Raw genomic sequence first — 19,510 nt, forward strand, 5'->3', positions numbered from 1 at the left:
TGAGTTTGGATTTCTTCGATTCAGGGGTGGCTTAAAACCAGAATCGGGAGTATCTGCTTCTCCTGCCGTGTGTGGATAAGTGTTCAGTAAACGTTGGTCGGAGGTTGTTCCCCTTCTCTTGGGGCCATCAGCCTCACGCCGCCTGTCCTTAAATATGGAAAAATCCTACAAAGGATAGACTCTCCAAAACTGGTCTCTCTGCTCTACCAACACTTCCTCTCCCTCGGCAATGCCCGGTATACAAACTGCCAGGTCTGGCTTCCTAAAATGTGGTCAGTGTGCAAAAGACCGTGGCCGGAGGCAAAGACGCCCCCCGTCCATCACCACCCCTCTTCCCAGTGCCTGGGAACCCGCTGCTCTTCCACGCTGGCATCGGGGCTCCGGGGATACTCTGGGTCTGTGCCTTCCTCTGGGTTCTCCCACCTGAGCGCCTGCACCTGTCCTGCCAGCTTGGGAAGCCCTGCTTGCCCCGTCAGGCCCTGCTGCGTGCCCTGTGCCTGTCTGTGGCATATTTGCAAACAGAGAAAAAAAACATGATAGATCTCCAGACAGGCCCTTTGTACCCTTTACAAATGTGTGAAAACATTCAGCTGCTGTAAAATCTTTTGAGGAAAATAAGATCCAATTAGCGCCGACTTTTGTGTCGGGGAAAGCTGAGGGTTTTCGAAGGAATTCTTTTCACTCAGTCAAAAACTACTTTTTTTCCCCCCCCCCCCCGGAGAGCGCCTGTGCTGTGCCAGGCCCTGAAAAAAAAGGCAGAAAAAAATGACCCACCTTCAGAAGGCAGAAGCCCTGGTCTGTGGGATGCTTTGGGCTGTCTGCCCCGTGCCAGGGACCACGGCTCCAAGCTGAGGGGCAGGTGCAGAGGGAGAGGACAGGGAAGGTGAGAGTGTGGCAAGTCAGGGGGTCAGGGGACACGCTGGGAGGCCAGTGGTCGCAGCCCCAGCTGCCAAACTAAGGAGCTGGCTTTGCTGTTTTTTGTTTTTGTTTTTTTTCCTTTGGCTTTGCTGTTTTTTTCAGGTTGATAATGAAGAGGAAATTCAGCATATCAGAAGATGGGTGCGTGGAACTAGCTGGAATTAGCAGAGAGGGGTGCCAGCCAAAGGCCCTTGAGCAATCAGGATGTGGACAGGATGGGGTAACAGGTTTTTATTTTTAAATGACTCCTGGTAGAGCTTCCTCAGCTGGCTCACCACTCCCTGAACCTCTGATGTGAGCTGCAGTGGACGCCAGGCACACCCACCACCCACCAGGCGCCCCCTGCCGTGACCCAGGGGACCCTCTGCTAGCCTTACCCCCTCAGTGAGGGCCCTGTAAACCACCGGTGCCCCCTCACCCCCTTTCCTCTCCCTAAGCAGGGTGGGAGGGTGCAGGCTCAGCTTCCTGCAAAGGGATGGCCTGGACAAGGCCCCCCGCTGGCTCGGGCGGCCTGGACTTATAACCTGCCCTCCCAGGAGCAGCAACCTGGGCGCAAACCAGCCCCCGATGATGCCCTTTTCACACCCAAGGCAGCGCCTGGCAGATAGCAGGGGTCCCCACTGACACTAAGGAACCCCTGACTCCAGGACGAAGGGGTGTTGACACTGCCTAGCGCGCTAGAGTGGCCGGTACAACTTGGGAGCTGACCCCAATCCGAGAATCACCGAGCCACAAACCTGCTGGTGTGGCGAGTGTGGTGGGGGCGGCCCGGTCAGGGAGGGTGCCCCTGCACCCCCGCTGGCTGCTCGCAGACGCCGGGGGGCCTGCCTCTCCCCCGCTGGGCTGGCGGGGCTCATCCGGACTCCGGTCCGGTGGACACCGCTGGGCCGAACTTGAGGCCCGGGCCCCCGGGGTCTGCCGGCGGCCCGCTGGGGCCGGGGCCCCTTCCGGGAAGGGCTTCCGGAGAGGCGCGTTTCCTCCCCGGGAGGGTGGGCCGGGTGGGCCCCACCCAGGGGCTGCCCCAGGGGTCACGGCCGGCTCGGGGTGGGGCCTGCCGCGGTCCGGGGCCTGGCGGCGCCGGGGCCTGCCCGGGGTCAGGCCTGCAGGTCCGGCGCGGCCCGGCCCGGCCCTGCCCTCCGCCCCGCCGACCCGGCGCCCCCTCGCGCCCCGGGCGGGCCCTGCACGTCTCGCGAGCGGCCCGGAGCGGCGGGGGAGGCGGGGCCGGCGGCCGGGCAGGGCCGGGGCGGCGCCGAGGCCCGGCCGGAGCGGGAGCCCGAGCGGAGCGGGCGCGGCGGCCGGGGCGGGGGGCGCGGGCCGGCGAAGATGGCGAACGTGGGGCTGCAGTTCCAGGCGAGCGCCGGGGACGCGGACCCGCAGAGCCGGCCGCTGCTGCTGCTGGGGCAGCTGCACCACCTGCACCGCGTGCCCTGGAGCCACGTCCGCGGGAAGCTGCAGCCCCGGGTCACCGAGGAGGTGAGCGGGCCGCGCCGGCCGCCATGCGCCGCCCCGCCGGCCGGCGGAGGCCGGGCAGGGGGCCGGGCCGGCGGGGAGGCCGCGGAGGCCCCGCCTCGGCCCGCCCGGCGCCCCCGGGCCCGCCGCCCGGTGCGCCAGGCCAGGCCAGGCCGGCCGGCGAGGCCCGGGCCGCCCGCCTCCCGAGAACCAGAAGAGCGGGCTCCCGTCCAGCGGCCCCGCGGCGAGCGCCACCGCGCCCCGCACCCACCCGGCCGCAGGCTCGTGGGCAGGGCTGGCAGCTGTGACCCGGCTCAGGGCCCTGCCCTCGAGGGGCTGTGCCCCGGCCCTGCGAGGGGCCCTGACACCTGCCTTCCAGAGCCCTCGTGGCAGTGGCCCCCGAGCTGGTCGTTTGTAGCAAAGCAGCCCCCAAAGTGGCCTTTGAAGTTCCCCCTGCTTAGTCCCACGAGGGTGGACGTGCGCCAGCACACACACACACACACACACACACACGCACGCTTATCACTAGCGAGCTGTGACACATCTGAATTACAGATGGGGGTGCGGCGGGGAGGCTGCGAACTGCCCCTCTAGCTTAGCAGGCTCCGCAGGCCACCAGGCGGGGCCCTGGCAGGCGGCTGTTGGAAGGCTTGTCTGTCTGTCTCTCCCCCTCTGGTGCAGCTCTGGCAGGCCGCTCTGAGCACGCTCAACCCCAACCCCACCGACAGCTGTCCCCTGTACCTGAACTGCGCCACCGTGGCCGCCCTGCCCTCCCGGGTGAGCCGCCACAACAGCCCCTCGGCCGCGCACTTCATCACCCGACTAGTGCGGACCTGCCTGCCGCCGGGGACCCATCGGTGCATCCTGGTGAGTGCTTCTGAGAGAGGCGGGCCCACCCAGCCCCTGCTGCTGAAGGTGGCCCGAGGCTCAGCCCTCAGGTCCCCAGTGCTCCGGCCGACAGTATCTCAGAGGTGGACGATGCAGCCACGGCCGCACACCGTCCCCCCTGCTTTGCAGATGGGGAAACTGCGGTCCCAGCAGTAACCCTTCCCCCCCAGAGCAGCTTGGGTAGCAGCTCTGAGCCTTGGGCCTGGATTTCCCGAGCCCACGTCTGCTGTGCGGCCTTGCACACGTGCTGCTCTCCTGTCTCGGGAGGCGGTCGGCCACATCTGGCCGCTGACATTGTCTTTCCTACATCGTGGGACAGTGGCCGTGGGGACGGCCCCTGGGATGGCGGCCTGGCTGGGGCACCTCTGTCCAGATCGTTTCCATGCTGGCCTCTGACCCAGCTGTGGGGCCCCCACGCTTCCTGGTCGTGGCTCCCGTGGGTTTGCCCCTGGGGCCGCCCCCTCGTCCCCCCCTCATCAGGGCTCTGCTCTCTGTGCTGCAGATGGTCTGCGAGCGGTCGGACGCCTTCGCCTCGGCCTGCGCCCTGGCCCGAGCGTTCCCGCTCTTCACCCACCGCTCGGGGGCTGCTCGGCGCCCAGAGAAGAAGACCGTCGTGGTGGAGTTCTTCCTGGTGGGACAGGACAACGGGCCGGTGGAGGTGTCCACCTTGCAAGTGGGTGTCTGGGAGTTCAGACCGTGTCCTCACCCCCAGGCCTGGGCAGAGCGCCCCTCCCCCTGCCGGGAGGACCGGCCCAGGGCCTTTGCACAGCCCCCAGGGCGGGCTCGTGCTCAGGACTCAGCTCTGCCCAGCCGGTGTTCATCGAGCACCTGCCCAGCGCCAGGCCCTTCGCGGCTCACTACCCATAATGCTCCTCGCCGCGTACATCCCGTGACCCCGTGTGGTGCGCTTTTCCATGTGTTATCTCATCTGAGCCTCCAAATAATCCCTTTGAGGCCAGGCAATCCGACTTAGAAGCCCAGGTGTGGGCCGAATGCCAGGTTCCCTCCCCTCAGCCACCTTCCCAGGCCCTGCGGGCTCGTCCTCTCACCTGCAGCCCCCACTCCGGCTGCCTCCCCCCCCCCCCCCCCGCCCAGATTCTTCCCCCAGGAGGCAGCGTGCCGACAGTCATCCCAGCCACTCTCTATATCTGAGTCTAGCCTCTGTGCCCGGACTGGGTTGGGAGCCCCCAGAGGGCAGAGACCTGGCCTTGTGCATGATAACTGCCCCCGCACACTCCGAGGACGGGCCGAAGGCCACCGGCTTGGTGTGTCTTCTCGGCCCCTACCTCCCACCCATCCTGCCCTGCCCACTGCACCCCACTGTTCTCCTGGACCACGGCAGCAGCCTCCCAGCTGGCCTTGCTGCCTCCAGGTGTCACCTCCAGTGCCTGCCACTGCCTTACAAGGGCGCATCTAACCAGGGGGCCACTCCAGGTGTTTTGCGCGTGCCTGTCAGGCGTCAGGTCCTCCTCTGAGCGCGCTTCGTTCTCACAGCAGCCTGATGAGATGGGTCTGTTGTTCTTCCCATTTTAGAGCTGAGCAGACTGAGGCGCAGAGACAGTGACTTACGGGGCCACGCCAGCAGGGGCTTCTAGCTGAGGCCGCCACCTGTCAGCCTGTTTTCCCTTTGTCTCACCTCGCGGTCCCCTCTGGGTGGTGTGGCCTCCTGCCCCCTCCTCCTCTGCAGCACTCAACGGAAGGGTGTGTGGTGATTCTCTGCTGGACCCGACTGCCTGGGGCCTCTGTGGGTTCAGAGGCCAGTGTGCAGCCTGGCTCACAGTAGGTGCTCAGGGAAGCGCGATGGAATAAAGGAGTGAATAATCCTGCTTTGGCGATGCCGTGAGGGAACCTAGGTGTGATGTGCAGGCTCCCCCCACCCCATGCTGTCCACCCTGTCACCTGAGCCGCAGCCCCCACCAAGTGGGGGAGGCTGAGGTCTTCGAGGCCAGCGCACCTCCAGACAGCGGCCCCAGGCCTGTGCGATGCGACACCCACAGACGGGGACCCTCGCGCCCCCCAGGGAGTGCCCGCTGACAGGTGGCAGGGGACCACACGGGTATGTCTCCTATCTGAGCTGCCGGGCGTCTGCTTCTGGGGCTCGGGTTTAATGACTTAGGGACAGGCAGGGGCCTGGGAGGAGGCCGGACTGGCGCCGTCAACCCCGCGGGACTGGCAGAGGCGGTGATGAACTCGATGCTGGGACGGGCAGCAGCTCTGGGCTGCATGGTGGGCAGTCAAGTGGCAGCAGGCGCCATGGGCGGAACAGGAAAGCAGAGCTGAGGGCCAGGGCTGTCACGCGCGTAGCCCACGGAAGCTCTTGCAGAAGCTGCGAGAGGAGAGGGGGCGCCTGGTTTGGGGTGAGCGTGACCTCTGCTTCTGCGGGACCTCCCGCAGGGACAGTGGCTGTTCCCCTCTGGGCACTGGGTGGGTGCACAAGGCCGGTCTCTCTGCGTCCTTCCTTGAGAACCGCCAGGCCAGAGCAGGTTCGTGTCCGAGGATCAGGAAAAGGGCAAGGGGGTATCTGTGGCGCTCACACGGGGCTCACCCCATCGGGTCCAGGGGCTTTTTCCCGCTGGGAGGAGCCAGAGAAGCTTCTGGAGAGTATGGCCTTTGCGAAGTGCCTCCAATGGTGGCTGGGATCCTGGTGAGAGAAGGGCGGGTGTTTGGCTGGTCTACTTGGGGCCACCGTGACCATAGGCCAGCGTGGCTTAGACTTGGGCCCCTGTGACCGTAGCCCAGTGTGGCTCAGACTGCAGAATTTCTCTCTCGCAGCTCTGGAGCTGGAAGTCCCAGCTCGGGGGCTTCAGTGCGGGCTCTCTTCCAGGCTTTCACGTCGCCGCCTCCTTGCTGTCCTCTTAGAGGGCACTAATCCCTTCCCAGGCCCACCCTCCTGAGTTCATTGAAACCTCGTCACCTCCCAGACTCCTCATACCATCCTAGTGGGGGCTGGTGATTCAGCATATGAGTCTGGGGTGACTCAGTCATTCAGTGCCTGATAGGTATGAGGCTGGCAGAGGCCAGAGGTAGGAATGTGCCCAGCATGCATTCTGGGCTGGGTAGAGGGCCACCTGCCACCAGGATGAGGGGCATAGCAGGAGAGGCAGCTCAGAGAGCAAGGCGGGCCAGGTGGAGGTGCCAGGCGGAAGGGCTGCGGAATCCGGAGCCGTGCTGGATTTTCGTAGGTTGCTGGTGGGGGTCGAAGGCATCGAGGAGCAAGGGCTGGGGCAGGACCCGTCTTCCCTCCCACCTGCTCTGGCTGCAGCCCTGCAACCTCCCGAGCAACCTGCGCCTGACACCTTTGGGTTCCCCGGGGGATGGCGAGGAGGGACACCCCCCAATCTGGCCTCAGGGCCCCTGTGACAGCCTTCTGTGTCTCCTAGTGTTTGACAAGCGCCACGGAAGGCGTGAGGCTGGCAGCGCGCATCGTGGACACGCCCTGCAATGAGATGAATACAGATGCCTTCCTCGAGGTTCGTGGCCCTGGGGTCCTGCTGAGGCTGGGGCCTGGCCGGGGTGCCATCTGTAGACCCCAAGGAGAGCTGGGACGCCTGGGGCTGCAGGGGGACCGTCCACAGCCTCTGTGCTTCATTTGGGAAAGCCGTGGGCGGAGTCCTGCTGTCCACCCAGAGCCAGGGGCCAGCGGGCCTCAGCCGAGGGTGGAGCGGGGACTGAGCCTCCCGGAGGTCCCTCTGCAGGACTCCAGCCACGAGGCGCAGGAAAGCACGGAGTTTGGAGGGCGAGCCTCTCTCCTGGGTTTAATCACACTTGGGCCGAGCGTCAGAGCCGCAGCTTCCCAGCCCGCCCACTCCCACCGTCAGCATCTGCTGGCCCCTGACCCGGGCCCTGGCCTCACCCCGATTTGTGCTGTCCTCACGGGCGTCCGTGGTGGTGTTTTTTCCATGAACGCATCCAGGAGATTAAGAAAGTTGGACAGGATCTGGGAATCGCCCCAACCGTCATCCGGGACGAGGAGCTGAAGACCAGAGGATTTGGAGGTGGGTGGGGGCTGGTAGCCACGGGTCCTGGCCTCAGGGGTGGCCCGGGGCACCTGGGTGGCAGTGTGTTGTCCCAAGCTTCACCCCGAGGGAAGCCAGCCTGTGCCCCGCCCCAAGGCCGTCTCTGGGGGAATGAGGAGGCAGGCATTCAGATTCTGATTCAGCTCCTGGGAGCCACAGGGTCCAAGCCCTTCCCCGGCCCTCGCCCCCCAGCCTCCCCTGTGCTGCTTCCTGGCTCCCCGGGCCAGCTCAGCAGGGCCTTCTGTTCCTCGAATGCACAAGTTCACGTCCATGTCAGGCCTTGCACTTGGCTCTTTCTACCTGCTTCCCCTGGGTAGTCTCATGGTGGGGCCAGCTTACCCTGTGCATCTCAGCCACCTCCTAGGAGAACCTTCCCAATTGCCAGGCCCATCTTCCCCTCCCCGCCAGACACCAAGGCACAGGGACCACGAGGACAGCACTTTCTGTCTGGCTGGGGGACGGTCACTGTGGTTGTTCCCTGTGGCTGCAGAACAAATTGCCCCAGAGGCAGCAGCACACAGGTGATTCTGAGCTCTGTGGGTGGGGCCTGGGTAATGTGATCATGTGTTCCCAGGGCTGCAGGCATCTGAAGGCTCGACTGGGGCCGGCGTGTGAGATAGCCCAGCCAGGCTCACTCATGGCACGCCAGCAGGCCCCAGGTCCCCACTGTCACGTGGGCCTGTCTTTGAGCAGCTCGCAGTGTGGCAGCTGTGTCTCTCAGAGTGAGGACTCTGAGCCAGAGACGAGAGAGCAAGCAAGACAGAGGTCTTGTCTTGTCACGTCATCCTAGAAGTGGCCCCTTGTTTCTGCCACACCCAGAGGAACTGAGACCTGCCGTCCTGCCCACACGTGGGGAGGGGCCCCATGGCTGTGTGTGCACGGGGGCAGCCTCTGGGCCCCATGTTAGAGGCACAGCCAAAGGCAGGTAGAGGGAGAGGCAGGCCTGGCAGAGACGGCTTCTCAGAGGAGGTGGCGTCTGCAGCTGGTCTTGCAGGATGAGCAGGAGTGCGTCCGGCGGCCATTGCCCGCTCTTGTCCTGGTTGCTGGGACTGTTCAGTTCATTACGGGGGGCTTTGCAGCCCGGGCTCTGCGCCCAGCAAGCCACCGTTTTCTTGTGAAGACAGCGAGGCGGTGGTGGGAGCGAGCTTGGCAAGGGAGCTGCATTCTGAGTGCTGGAGCATCGGGGAGGGAGGGTGAGCCTGGGCCCCCGAGGCCTGGAGGCGTTAACCCCAGATCATTTCATGCTGCAATCGGGCTCGCATCTTTCTGGGAACGAGACAATATGTTTTTTTCTCTCAGCCTAACAATCCTTGGCGTAGAATTCATTTGCACTCACGCTGGCCGGGTGCCGGGAGGGTGCAGGGGGCCGGGGCCGGGCCAGCATAGCCCTCCAGGAGCCATGTCCATGGGCCAGGGGTTGTTTCAGGGGAGAGCGTTGCACCTGGGGGGCTTCCTGGGAGTCCTTTGCTGGCTCCAACCTGAGCCTAACTGCCTTCTCCTCGTGCTTCCCTAGGAATCTATGGTGTGGGCAAAGCTGCGGTCCACCCCCCGGCTCTGGCCGTCCTCAGCCACACCCCAGACGGAGCCACCCAGACCATCGCGTGGGTGGGCAAAGGCATCGTCTACGACACCGGGGGTCTCAGCATGAAGGGGAAGGTGAGGGGCGGCGGGGCGGGCACTTGGGCGGGGCAGCCGCTCTCAGGGCCGTCGGAGGAAGGGGGGAGGTTCCGGGGACCCAGAGCCGGCACCTCTGGGCCCAGGGCCAGAAGAGAGGCCACAGCCCAGCCCCCTCTGAGAAGGGACCTCGTGCCTTCACTTTGCACAGGAATCAGGAGACACGAGATCCAGGGGAAACTGCAGAAGTGATTAAAAACCTAGGACCCAGAACCCAGGGAGGCAAGCCTCAGGGAATGAGGTGGCCAAGAGGATGCTGCTTCCGCATGCTGACCCCGCAGCAGGCAGCGCCCTGGCTAAAGTGAGCGGGCTTCAAACCCAGAAGCAAGCCGCCTGGGGCGTGGCACGGGAGCAGGAAGCCCCAGAGCCTCTGCTCTGCGCGGCTGCCCCCGGTACCCAGCGTATCCGGGGCCCACGGTGCCCCAGGAGGAGGCCGAGCGGCCTCTGTGCCCCAGGCCTGGGCTGGACCCTGGGCAAAGTGAGAAGGGGCAGCCTGCACGTTTGCACCAGGGCGATGGGGCAGAAGAGGAGCACCCGCCCCGGGGAGAAAGCTTTGCGGGGAGAGGACCAGCCCGGCGCCCGCAGAGCAAACATTGAAGACTGGCGGACCTCGCGGCTCCTGACCGGCCTCGTTGGCCCAGATGGTGCTTTAAAGTCTGAACCAGTTACCAACGTTTAAAAACAGGAAGAATCCTCACAGCAATGGATTTCTGAGCTTTTGCAAACTCAGAAGTCCTGGAAGTGCGGGTCCTGTACCACCCCCCCCCCCCCGCCCCAGGGTCTTTCTGTCGGATGGCGGCTGCCTTGGCATGTGGCCTACATCCCCCGGTTCCCTGAAGGCCCCACCACTCCCTGTCACCTCCCTGGCGTTGGACCCCAGTGTCAGTTGCTATTTAAGGTAGGGATCATGCTGCCACTTTTTGCACTTCTGGCCTGTCAACTGTGTTTGTTACCTAGAGTGAGCGACCCTTTTTTAAAAAAAAAATCCCTTCTCTAAACAACAAAACTATTTTCAGGACTAATCAGGAAATGAAACAAATAGTAATATACAGAAAGAAAATACCAATAGTGAATTCCCCAATAGTGAATCTTCTTTTGTTGAATTCCACGTATGTTATCATGCCAGTAAAAAGTTAAAAATAAATGCAATTCAAATAAAGGAAACAATAGTAGATTAACACCTGTAAATAGCATTAGTAAGGTAGGCGTTTCTGTGGCCTGCAGCGGCTTGTTATGGATCTCAGTTCCCAGACCAGGGATTGAACCTCGGCTGCAGTGGTGAAAGCACTGAATCCTAACCACCAGACCACCAGGGAGCTCCCCCAGTAAATGTAATTTTTAATAGAAATAACTGGTGCCTCCGTGTTCTGTCGCAGTGAATGCTAGCATTACAGCTCCGTGGTCAGGCCACCGCGTCTGCGGATGTGTCCGTGATGTCATCGAATTAATCTCCTTCACGCCTTCGTGTTCACTTGACAGAGGTGCCAGGCTTGTCTGCCTGTGGTCACTTGTAGTTGATCCGAAAAAACCAGTTTTCGTTGGGAGGCGTTTCTGCGCATGAAGCAGGCACAACCAAAACACTCAGGGAGCGCCTCTAGCAGGAGGATCCCTCGGCAGAGGCCACTCAGAATCCCATTTCCCAGGAAGCTCCCGAAATTGTTCCAGCATCCGCATCGTCAGCTCTTTGATTGTAGCAGCGTTCAAACGCCTGTGGAGGAACAACGTTTGAAACCCCAGGACTCCAGTGGTTCCCATGGAGTGTGGGAAGCGGAGAGGCTCACCGCTCCCTGGGGTCCACTCCGGGCCCACCATCCACAGGCAGGAACGCGGCCTCAGGCACGGGGGACCCCGGCCACCTCCAGACACTGCGCCTGCGCGCCTGGGCCAGCTGCGTCGCTGGAACTGTGAACCTCGGTGTGGGGTAATGTCTCTGCAAGGAGCGGGGTTAAAATAAGCCGGTTTGAAGCTACTCTTTTTTTTTTTGATCAGAACCCGCTTCAGCCAACAGCAGGTTTCTTTCGGGAGGAAGGTTTTGCCACTGATTACAGCCTAACCCGCCCCTAACCCGCCCCTCCTGCCCTTGATGGGGACTCGTCCCTGTTGGTGGCTAAGTTCTGGTGGTCGAACTGCCGCTCTTGCGAGCGTGAAGCAGGACTTCCTGGGAACGTGTCATTTTGCTGGTAGCACCGTCTCCCGGTTTTGCAGGGACCATCCCAGCTGTTTGCAAAGATTTTCAAGGCAAACCAGGATCCGCACGGGTCAACAGGTCTAACGAATGTGTTGGACTCAGGACTCCTTCCCCACTTAAAGAGAGTCGATGCCCAAGAGATTTTGTTTGTAAGGGTGATGTCTGCTGATATTTACCCTACTAGGAATCAAAACTGGGAGATTTTAAAGATGTGTATTAATTCACGAGAAAAATAACAATATGAAGCCATTGCAAGCGATTGTGAATTATACAGTTTTATGAAAATAGCTATTTTCCAAATGCAAGAAAAACTCGCGAGAAGAGTAGTGCTGTTTTACATTTTTGCGGGTCCCTTTGGTGTCTGCCGTAGGAGAAGACAGCTGTGATCACGCGTCTGCTTCTGCATGTCGTCTGTTGTGATAGGTTTTAGTTGTAATACGAAAAGAAAATTTGGCCTCAGTTCTCGTGCAGTTAGAAGAGAGAGAAGCAGGAGTTCCCGTCGTGGCTCAGTGGGTTAAGGACCCAACATAGCGTCCGTAAGGATGTGAATTCGAGCGATGGCCTCGCCCAGTGGGTTAAGGATCCGGCGTCGCGGCTCGCTGCAGCTCAGATCCCGCGTCGCCGTGGCTGTGGGGTAGGCCGGCGGCTGCAGCTTCGATTCGACCCCCTCTGGTACACCCTTAAAAAGCAGAAGAAGAAGAAAGAGGAGCGGCATTTTAGTCCCCTCTTCGGATGACGGAGGATGCTCTTTGCTGTGACGCCGGAACTCTGCTGTGGTAGCTTCTGGAAGTGTGCTTCTAACGCGAAGCCACGTCAGGGAGCTTTGGTGCGCTCTGCTGTGTGGCCATCTACTGGCCTGTCTTGAACATGGAAGGCAGGACTCGTGATGCCGCGCACGGGTCGTTTGGAAAGCGTGGTTCAGAGAGTTCTGCAGAACCTCTAAGTGCCGGCAGAGTTCATCCTGTTTTCTTAGAATATCGCAGTCGTTGATATCGCCGTGCAGCACATGTAAAAGCTGAGTGATCGAAGCCACCACGGAGGCCGTTACGAGTTTTCCCAAGATCTGACTTGTGCCTGCCAGCTCCGATTTTACTGTTGGCACCAGGTAACGCCAGCCCTCCTCCTGGAGCAGCGAGGCTCGCTTTGTCCACTTCTTAGGAGATGTCTGGGAGTCCTGTCGAGTGTCCTCGAGGATGTGGGATCAATCCCTGGCCTCGCTCCGTGGGTTAAGGAGCTGTGGTGTCGGTCGCAGGTGCAGCTCAGATCTGGCGTGGCTGTGGCTCTGGGGTAGGCTGGCAGCTGTAGCTCCCATTCAACCCCGAGCCTGGGAACCTCCATATGCTGAGGGTGTGGCCCTAAAAGGCAAAAAGAAGAAGAAAAGAAAGTGCCTGCATATGCCTCCATCTGGCTCCTCATCATTTACCAGCCTTTCCTTCAAGAACAGAGGCTCTCTGAGCTCAGAATCCAGGCGAGCGCTCCCACTCCCGCTGACCACCGAGCATCCGGAAGGGCAGGGCCTTTCCAGCACCTTCCATCCTCTCACACACAGTCTTAGACACAGCTGTACTCAACGGTTGAGAGTTTGAAACGCTCATCAGTATGGAGACTCGAGGGACGTTGGTGACGCCTCATTTTCCAAAGGGCTGGAAATGAACCCAGTGACCCCGCGTCCACACAGGGCCCTGGGCCATGGCTCCAGCCACCCCTGCCCCACTGGTGTGAGTGTCAGCCCACCAGTGGAAAGGGTTTCCTCGTCTCTTCTATAAAAACAGGAACGACGGGGGGGTCCACGAAGCTGACAGTCATTTGAGCCGCGTTTGCGGTTGGACATTTGTTCTTTCCGTGACAGGGCCATGCGATTTCAGTGACCGTCTTAGGCCATTTTCTCTACGGCCGTTTTGCAAGGAGTTCGATGCTAGATCTGAGGCCCTGTTTCACCGTTTAAGCAAGCCTCAGTTTCTTACAGATGAGGTCAAAATAGCTTACTTTCAGTAGTGCCTGCTGGGTCGTTTTCACGCAACCTAATTGTAAAAGCAGCTCAGGTTATATCTAAAAAGACTTCCCATTAAACCTCGAGGCTCGTGTGATCCAGTGAGAGTTCAAAAAAAAAAAAAAAAAAAAATCACTCGGTCCGTTTCAATCTCAAATCCTTACGTCTGATGACCTGTTGTTAAAACATGACCCATGTCAGAGTTGGGGGGTCTACGAAAGGTGAAAAGGTGCCCCTGCTGGCGACTAGTTTATAGCAAATCGCTTTTACCTCTGGTGGGGGGGCTCTGTCTCTCATTAGACCTGTCACCTGGGAGTCGCGAACCGGGTGGGATCGGTGACAGTGACCAGAGTGCCATTAACCAGGACAGATGGGTCACAGCTGCAGACCGGCCCCAGGATGGTGGCTGGGTCCAGGCGGGACCCCAGCCTCAGGAACCTGGCTGCCTCTACCGCCCCCTCCTGCCTCGCGTGGCAGCCCCCACAGCTCGGCTCAAGGCCTAGGGACCCCAGCGTCTTTGCCTGTGGCTTCCCCTTGCTTCTGGAGGACAGTCCCCCACCCCCCACCATGACCAAGTGGCGTTGCCTGGGTTCTGGGGGCTCTCAGGTCCTGCACATTAGGGGCCCTGGCATGGGGGCAAGGGGGCTGGGGGCCCTGATTCCGGGGGGTCAGCATGCTCACCTCTCGCCCTCTGCCGCCCGCAGACCACGATGCCGGGAATGAAGAGGGACTGCGGGGGCGCCGCAGCTGTCCTGGGGGCCTTCAGAGCCGCCGTCAGGCAGGTGAGTGGCCTGGACCCTGCTCTCCCTCCCTGGGGCCCCTGGGGCCCCAGGGCTTCCCTACCTGAGAGGTCACCTCCACCTGCACACCTGGCTGCACAGTCCCCCTAGTTCTGAGCCTCGCCCGTCCCACCCGCACTTGGGGTCTGGAGAGGGGCCTGGGGCTGCCGGGCGTCCCAACTGCGCCGGGGAGCTTTCCGGCTCAGCACGGCCTCCTAGGGCCGCTGCGGCGGAGCCACAAGCCACAGGCCCTCCGTGAGCAGCGTGGTGCCCTGTCCTGTCCCTGCCCAGCACGCAGGCGCGGCCGCGGGGGCAGCCCCGGCCCCCGCCACCTGCCCGCCTGGTGGATGAGCCCGTCAGGGACGCGAGGGATGCGGCCCAGCTGAGGGCACTGGGTGGGCTCTCGGAAGGGAGCGGCTGCTGCTGCTGGTCAGCTCCTGGGGCAGCGTTGGGAGGGCGCACGTGGCCACGCAAGCTGTCCCATTCACTGTCGGCCCCAGTGACTGCTGCAGAGGATGCACCTGGCACCTGGGCAGGCCAGCTGGAGGCTTCCAGTGCACAGGGAGCCAGGTAGCAATTAATGCGGATTCGCCGGCTGGCAGCCGTGTGAGTGGTCTCAGGCCCTGGGGACCCTCCACTGCCAGGGGTGCTGCGGCCCCCACCCCATAAGGGCTGCAGCCTGGAGGCTCTGCTTTAAATATTTTTAGAGAAAAGGATTGTGCCTCAATCTGAGTCATAACATACCTAACGACAGCAACGGACAGTGACCCGCAGAGCGAAATAAGGATCCGATAATTCCTATGGGGCCGAGCTCTTCCCGGCCCGGGAGCACACAGACGCGAGTAGCTTTTTCCTGGCGAGGATGCAGATCAGAGGGCCTGTGTGTGACGGACGTGGACCGCTGGCCGTGCTTTGTGGATGGGAGGCAGGGCTGGGTGAGGCCCCTGGGGAGCAGCAGGGCTGGGCTTGAACCCGGCAGCACAGCCGCCCCTCTGTGCTCCACCCTGCGTCCGTGGGCTCTGGCTGGGGAGGCCTGGGCTCGGGTCTGTGGCCGAGAACGGGGGTGGCGGGAGGCTGTGCTCTCTGCTCCCCAGGTCCCCGTCTGTCTGTCTGTCACTGCCCTGGGAATCAGAGAGCTCAGGCCTGTCCTGCCTCCCGCCGCACCCCCAGCCTGTAACTGGGGCCTCTGCTCTCGTCCCCTCCAGGGTTTCAAAGACAACCTGCACGCTGTGTTCTGCTTGGCCGAGAACTCGGTGGGGCCCAAGGCCACGAGGCCAGACGACATCCACCTGCTGTACTCAGGAAAGTGAGGCGGCCCCTCAGCCCTCCCCGCCCACGGGGCCCTCTCCCTCCTGTGGTCCCTGTGGTTGGCTCTCCTGGCCCTTCCCGGGGCCCGCTGGCCAGTCCCAGCCAGAGCCAGTGACAGGTGCCCTGGACAACAGGCCTCTTGCTCCCAGGGTGCCCGCCAGGTGGGCTGTGTTGCTGGGCGAGGCCTTGGTGCCCCCCAGGGCCTTGGGGACGAGCCCTTTCCGAGCTTTCTGCTTTGTGTTCTTTGGGTATCTCAAGCCCTGCACACCCACATTCCCTCCTGGGGGGCCCCCTGCACCTCCTGGAGATCAGCCCCTGGACGCCTCCTCAGCTGCAGAAGGAAACTCGAAAATAACAGCAGGCAGCCCGGGGTTCAGAGTCGGAGGGTCCCCGCCCCCCCCTTGTGCTTTTGGCCCTGGCCCCACGCGGCTCTAAGCAGGGTCTAAACAGGGTCTCTGCGCCTCCAGGACCGTGGAAATCAACAACACGGACGCCGAGGGCAGACTGGTGCTGGCAGATGGCGTGTCCTACGCCTGCAAGGACCTGGGTGCCGACATCATCCTGGACATAGCCACACTGACTGGGGCTCAGGTGGGCGCCTGAGGGGCGGGTCCCGGTCCCCCCGTCTCGGTGCCGAGGTCTGAGCGTGTGTGAGGGGCTCCGGGAGGGGGCTGGCGCGGGGCCCGCAGGTGGGGACGTCCCCGGTGGGCCTGCTCACGCTCCTCTCCCCAGGGCATCGCCACGGGCAAGTACCACGCGGCCGTGCTCACCAACAGCGCCGAGTGGGAGGCGGCCTGCGTGAAGGCCGGGCGGCAGTGCGGGGACCTGGTGCACCCGCTGGTCTTCTGCCCCGAGCTGCACTTCTGCGAGTTCACCTCGGCCGTGGCGGACATGAAGAACTCGGTGGCGGTAGGTGCGCCCCCAGGGGGTCACAGGGCGGCCCCGGAAACAGCAGCGGGGGGACCAGGGTCCCCAGGCCCAGGACCCAGGTCGGCCCCAGCCTCCCCCCACTCTGGGGCTGCCTTGGGCACCCCCATCAGCTCTTTTCGCTGCCCGCCCCCACCCCCGTCCCCTTCGTGCACACGAGGCCCTCGGGGTCCCGCTCCGCTGCCCCCCACGCCGGGCCCTCCACCCCAGGCCCCTCTTGCAGACGCGGGGGAGGTGGTCCCTGAAGATGGTGGGGGCGTGGGGCGTCCGCCGTGGCCCCAGCGGAAGGTGCTCCGGGGGGGGGGGAGCAGAAGGGTCACGCCCTCCCTCCCCCAGGACCGGGACAACAGCCCCAGCTCCTGCGCCGGCCTCTTCATCGCCTCGCACCTCGGCTTCGACTGGCCCGGGGTCTGGGTCCACCTGGATATCGCCGCGCCCGTGCACGCCGTGAGTCCAGGCCCCGCGTGGCCCTGCCGCCCCCGTTAGGACCTCCCGGCCCGGCCACTCTGCGTCCCTCGTCCCCTCCCCGCTGGCCTGGCGGCTCCCGCCCTCTCCCGCATCCAGAGCTGCCGGCTGAGCTCATCGGAAACATTCTGTGTGGAGGGTCACCCTGCCCGTGGCCCAGCCTCCGGCCAGCTGCGGTCCCCCCGACCTCTGCTCTCCTCGTCCCTGGGAACAGCGTGGCCGCTGTGTGCAGCCCAGCCAGCCTTTCCCGCCCCAGGAGACGGGTGGGGGGGCGGGACCCCCAGTGCACGGGACCGCAGCGGGGGCTCCTGGGGGCAGATGCCGGGGGCCGGTCCAGGAGCCCCTCCCGCGGCCACAGAGGTGCCCCCTGCCTTTGCCCGCAGGGAGAACGCGCCACGGGCTTCGGCGTCGCCCTCCTGCTGGCGCTCTTCGGCGGGGCCTCCGAGGACCCTCTGCTGAACCTGGTGTCCCCGCTCGGCTGTGAGGTGGACCCCCAGGAGGGGGACGTGGAGAGGGACTCCAAGAGGCGCAGGCTGGTGTGACGCCCGCCGCCCCGCCCGGCCGCACAGGCCTTACCTCACTTTGCACTGATGCCTCGTGAGCAGTGGGAAGGTCATACCTGAAGATGTGCTTTGCCTTGTTTTGTTTTCGTTGCCATGGTGATGGAAGCGGCTCCTTCTTATGTCTTAGACGACAGCTCAGGGTTTGCCGGGCCCCGGGGAGGGGAGCGGGCAGCGACGGGCTTGTTTCTGTTTGGTTCCCCGCCAGCTTCTGCCGACCGGGCTCCCTCCTGGGGCTGCACGCCCTCGGGGTCCCAGGGTGCATGGGGGCCCTGACACTCTTGGCCAAGTGGCCTGTGGGCCCCCTGCCCGCCTGGTGTCCACGTTGGGTGCCCATTCTCCAGCCCTGTGTGTGGCACCCACGTGACAGAGAGCCCAGGCCCGCGCTCGGCCAGGGCTGCCGCTGCCTCCAGGCAGCCCACCCCTCTGAGTGGATGGGGGTGACTTGCTTCGGGGACCCGATTTTTGGAGCAAGAGGAATCTCCCCTGGGCCCTTAGAATTCACTGGAGCTTGGATTAAATATGGCTGAACCACACGCTAACTTTGCCTCCGTCTCACTCTCTCTCCAGCCTGTTTTAGATTTTAGAAAGCAACCTTGAGCCTGCCCGTGGGTCAGAGGCTCCGGTCTGCCACCGTCTTCTCCCTAGCCAGCATCCGGCTTCGGGGTGCAGTTTGCCCACCTCTTGCTTTGCAGAGCAGAGCCCTGGGGCCCCCGGGGCCCCCGGGGCCAAGCCTGCACAGCTCAGGCCACCTTGGCCGTGAGAGTTCAGAGCACAGACTCGGGCTCTGCAGGCTTTCCCACGGTCCTGCCGTCTGCAGGGAGGCTGTCCGGACCCCGTGACATCACGAGGCAAGGACACTGGGTCAAGCGAAGGCCCCTGGGCATGGTGCTAGGTGCTGAAGCGCAAAGCCTGGCCAGGTTCCAGGGAGACCCTCCACCTGGGCCCCGGGGAGGCGGGCCCCACAGCGCCTGGGTGAGAACTCGGGCAAGGCCTTCGTCTGATCCGTCGCTCCGGGTCCAGCAAAGGAGATGGGGGACACAGAAGCACCCGGCACGGAGGCGGCAGCCCGCCTCCTCTGCCGGGGCCGGGCGGGGCTGCAGCACACGCGTCCCAGGCGGCGTCCTGGCTCACCGACCCCTTCCCTCTGCCCAGGGTCCCCAGACTCCAAGTCCCCAGCCCTAGAAATCAAGGTGACTCTTGCTGGGCTTGATCCCAAGCATATATTTATTAACTGTCTGCTGCGTGCACAGCCCCGGCTGGGCCCCCCAAAGGCAAGCAGCGGCTCCAAGGCCCCGGCCTGTCTGGGAAAACCGTGGCCCAACATGTTAAGTTACAATAACAGTGGTCACAAGGCGGCCGGTGGGCCCCCGCGCGCTGAGCTGGGGCCGGAGGGCCAGGAGCCTTCACAGGTCATTAGCTTGCTTAATGGTCTTGCAACAGGCAGCTCACTCCAGCTTCCCCCTGAGAAGCCCCGGAGGAGCCAGAGGCCACCGAGTTGGTCCAGCTCCTTCTCCCAGCAGCTGGCACTGTCCACCTCCCCCGCCAGGGGCTGCAGGACGCAGGGTCAAGGAGCAGGAGATGAACTGAGTCTCCCTTGTCCGGGCACAAAGGCAGCCTCAGGCCCAGGGGCCCAGCTGGGGAGCAGCTGCAGGCTGACGGCCTGGCACCGGGGGCCCGGGGGTGAGAGGACACCTTGCTTCGAGGCCAGAGGCTTTAGGATGAGGCAGCTGCTTCCCGTGGCCCTGCTGGAGCCCCGGCAGCATGGTCGGCGGGTGGCCGGCGGGGGCCGGGCGGGCACGGGCGGGTCCACCTGACCATGGGGTCTGGCGAGCGGCACAGGAAGATGAGTGTGGCGAACAGGTCCTGCTCCAGCTGCAGCTCGCCCAGCTCGTGGTGGGCCAGGAAGACGTGGGTGCAGAGCCCGAGCACGTGGTCCACGTGGGGCAGCTGGTCATACCTGATGGAGTGAGCGATGCCAAGGGAGTACTCACGGACGAACTTGGCTACAACCGTCACCACAGACACATAGAGCCTGACGATGCTGGGGGGTGGGGGAGGTGTCAGCATCCCTGTCTCGGGAGAGGACGCCGGGGCCCCCGCTCCGCGCCCTGGGATCGGGGAGCCACTGCTGGCCACTCACAGCCCCCAGGATCTGCTGTGGGGGCTTTGGCGTTCTTGCAAGGGGGCACCTCTGGGGCATGCGTGTTACCCTGCAGGTGGGAATGAGGGATGGGACCGTGGGCGTGTCCCTTTCTGCCAGGGGTTTGTGTGACAGTGACCCACCATCTAGGTGTTTCTCGGGCTGATGGAAAAGAGGTTTGTCTCCCCTCCCCCGTCCCCCAGGG

General features: G+C 63.3%; 1 protein-coding gene across 2 annotated transcripts; it reads left to right on the top strand.

The window, feature by feature from the left end:
- On the top strand, positions 954-17,704 carry NPEPL1 (aminopeptidase-like 1). 2 transcript variants are annotated; one of them, XM_013985507.2, is made up of 12 exons: positions 954-1,138; positions 3,049-3,234; positions 3,758-3,928; positions 6,636-6,725; positions 7,169-7,250; positions 8,785-8,927; positions 13,828-13,905; positions 15,108-15,208; positions 15,678-15,801; positions 15,943-16,119; positions 16,474-16,584; positions 16,986-17,704. In XM_013985507.2, the coding sequence occupies exons 1-12, from the start codon at positions 1,028-1,030 to the stop codon at positions 17,142-17,144; spliced, it is 1,533 nt and encodes a 510-aa protein (XP_013840961.1). In that variant the 5' UTR covers positions 954-1,027; the 3' UTR covers positions 17,145-17,704. The 2 variants fall into 2 exon arrangements, with proteins under 2 accessions (XP_013840961.1, NP_001116620.1); NM_001123148.1 differs by lacking the exon at positions 954-1,138 and adding an exon at positions 2,139-2,391 and having other exon boundaries at positions 16,986-17,702.

This window comes from Sus scrofa, chromosome 17 (genome assembly GCF_000003025.6).
Source record: "Sus scrofa isolate TJ Tabasco breed Duroc chromosome 17, Sscrofa11.1, whole genome shotgun sequence".
Classification (NCBI taxonomy): domain Eukaryota; kingdom Metazoa; phylum Chordata; class Mammalia; order Artiodactyla; family Suidae; genus Sus; species Sus scrofa.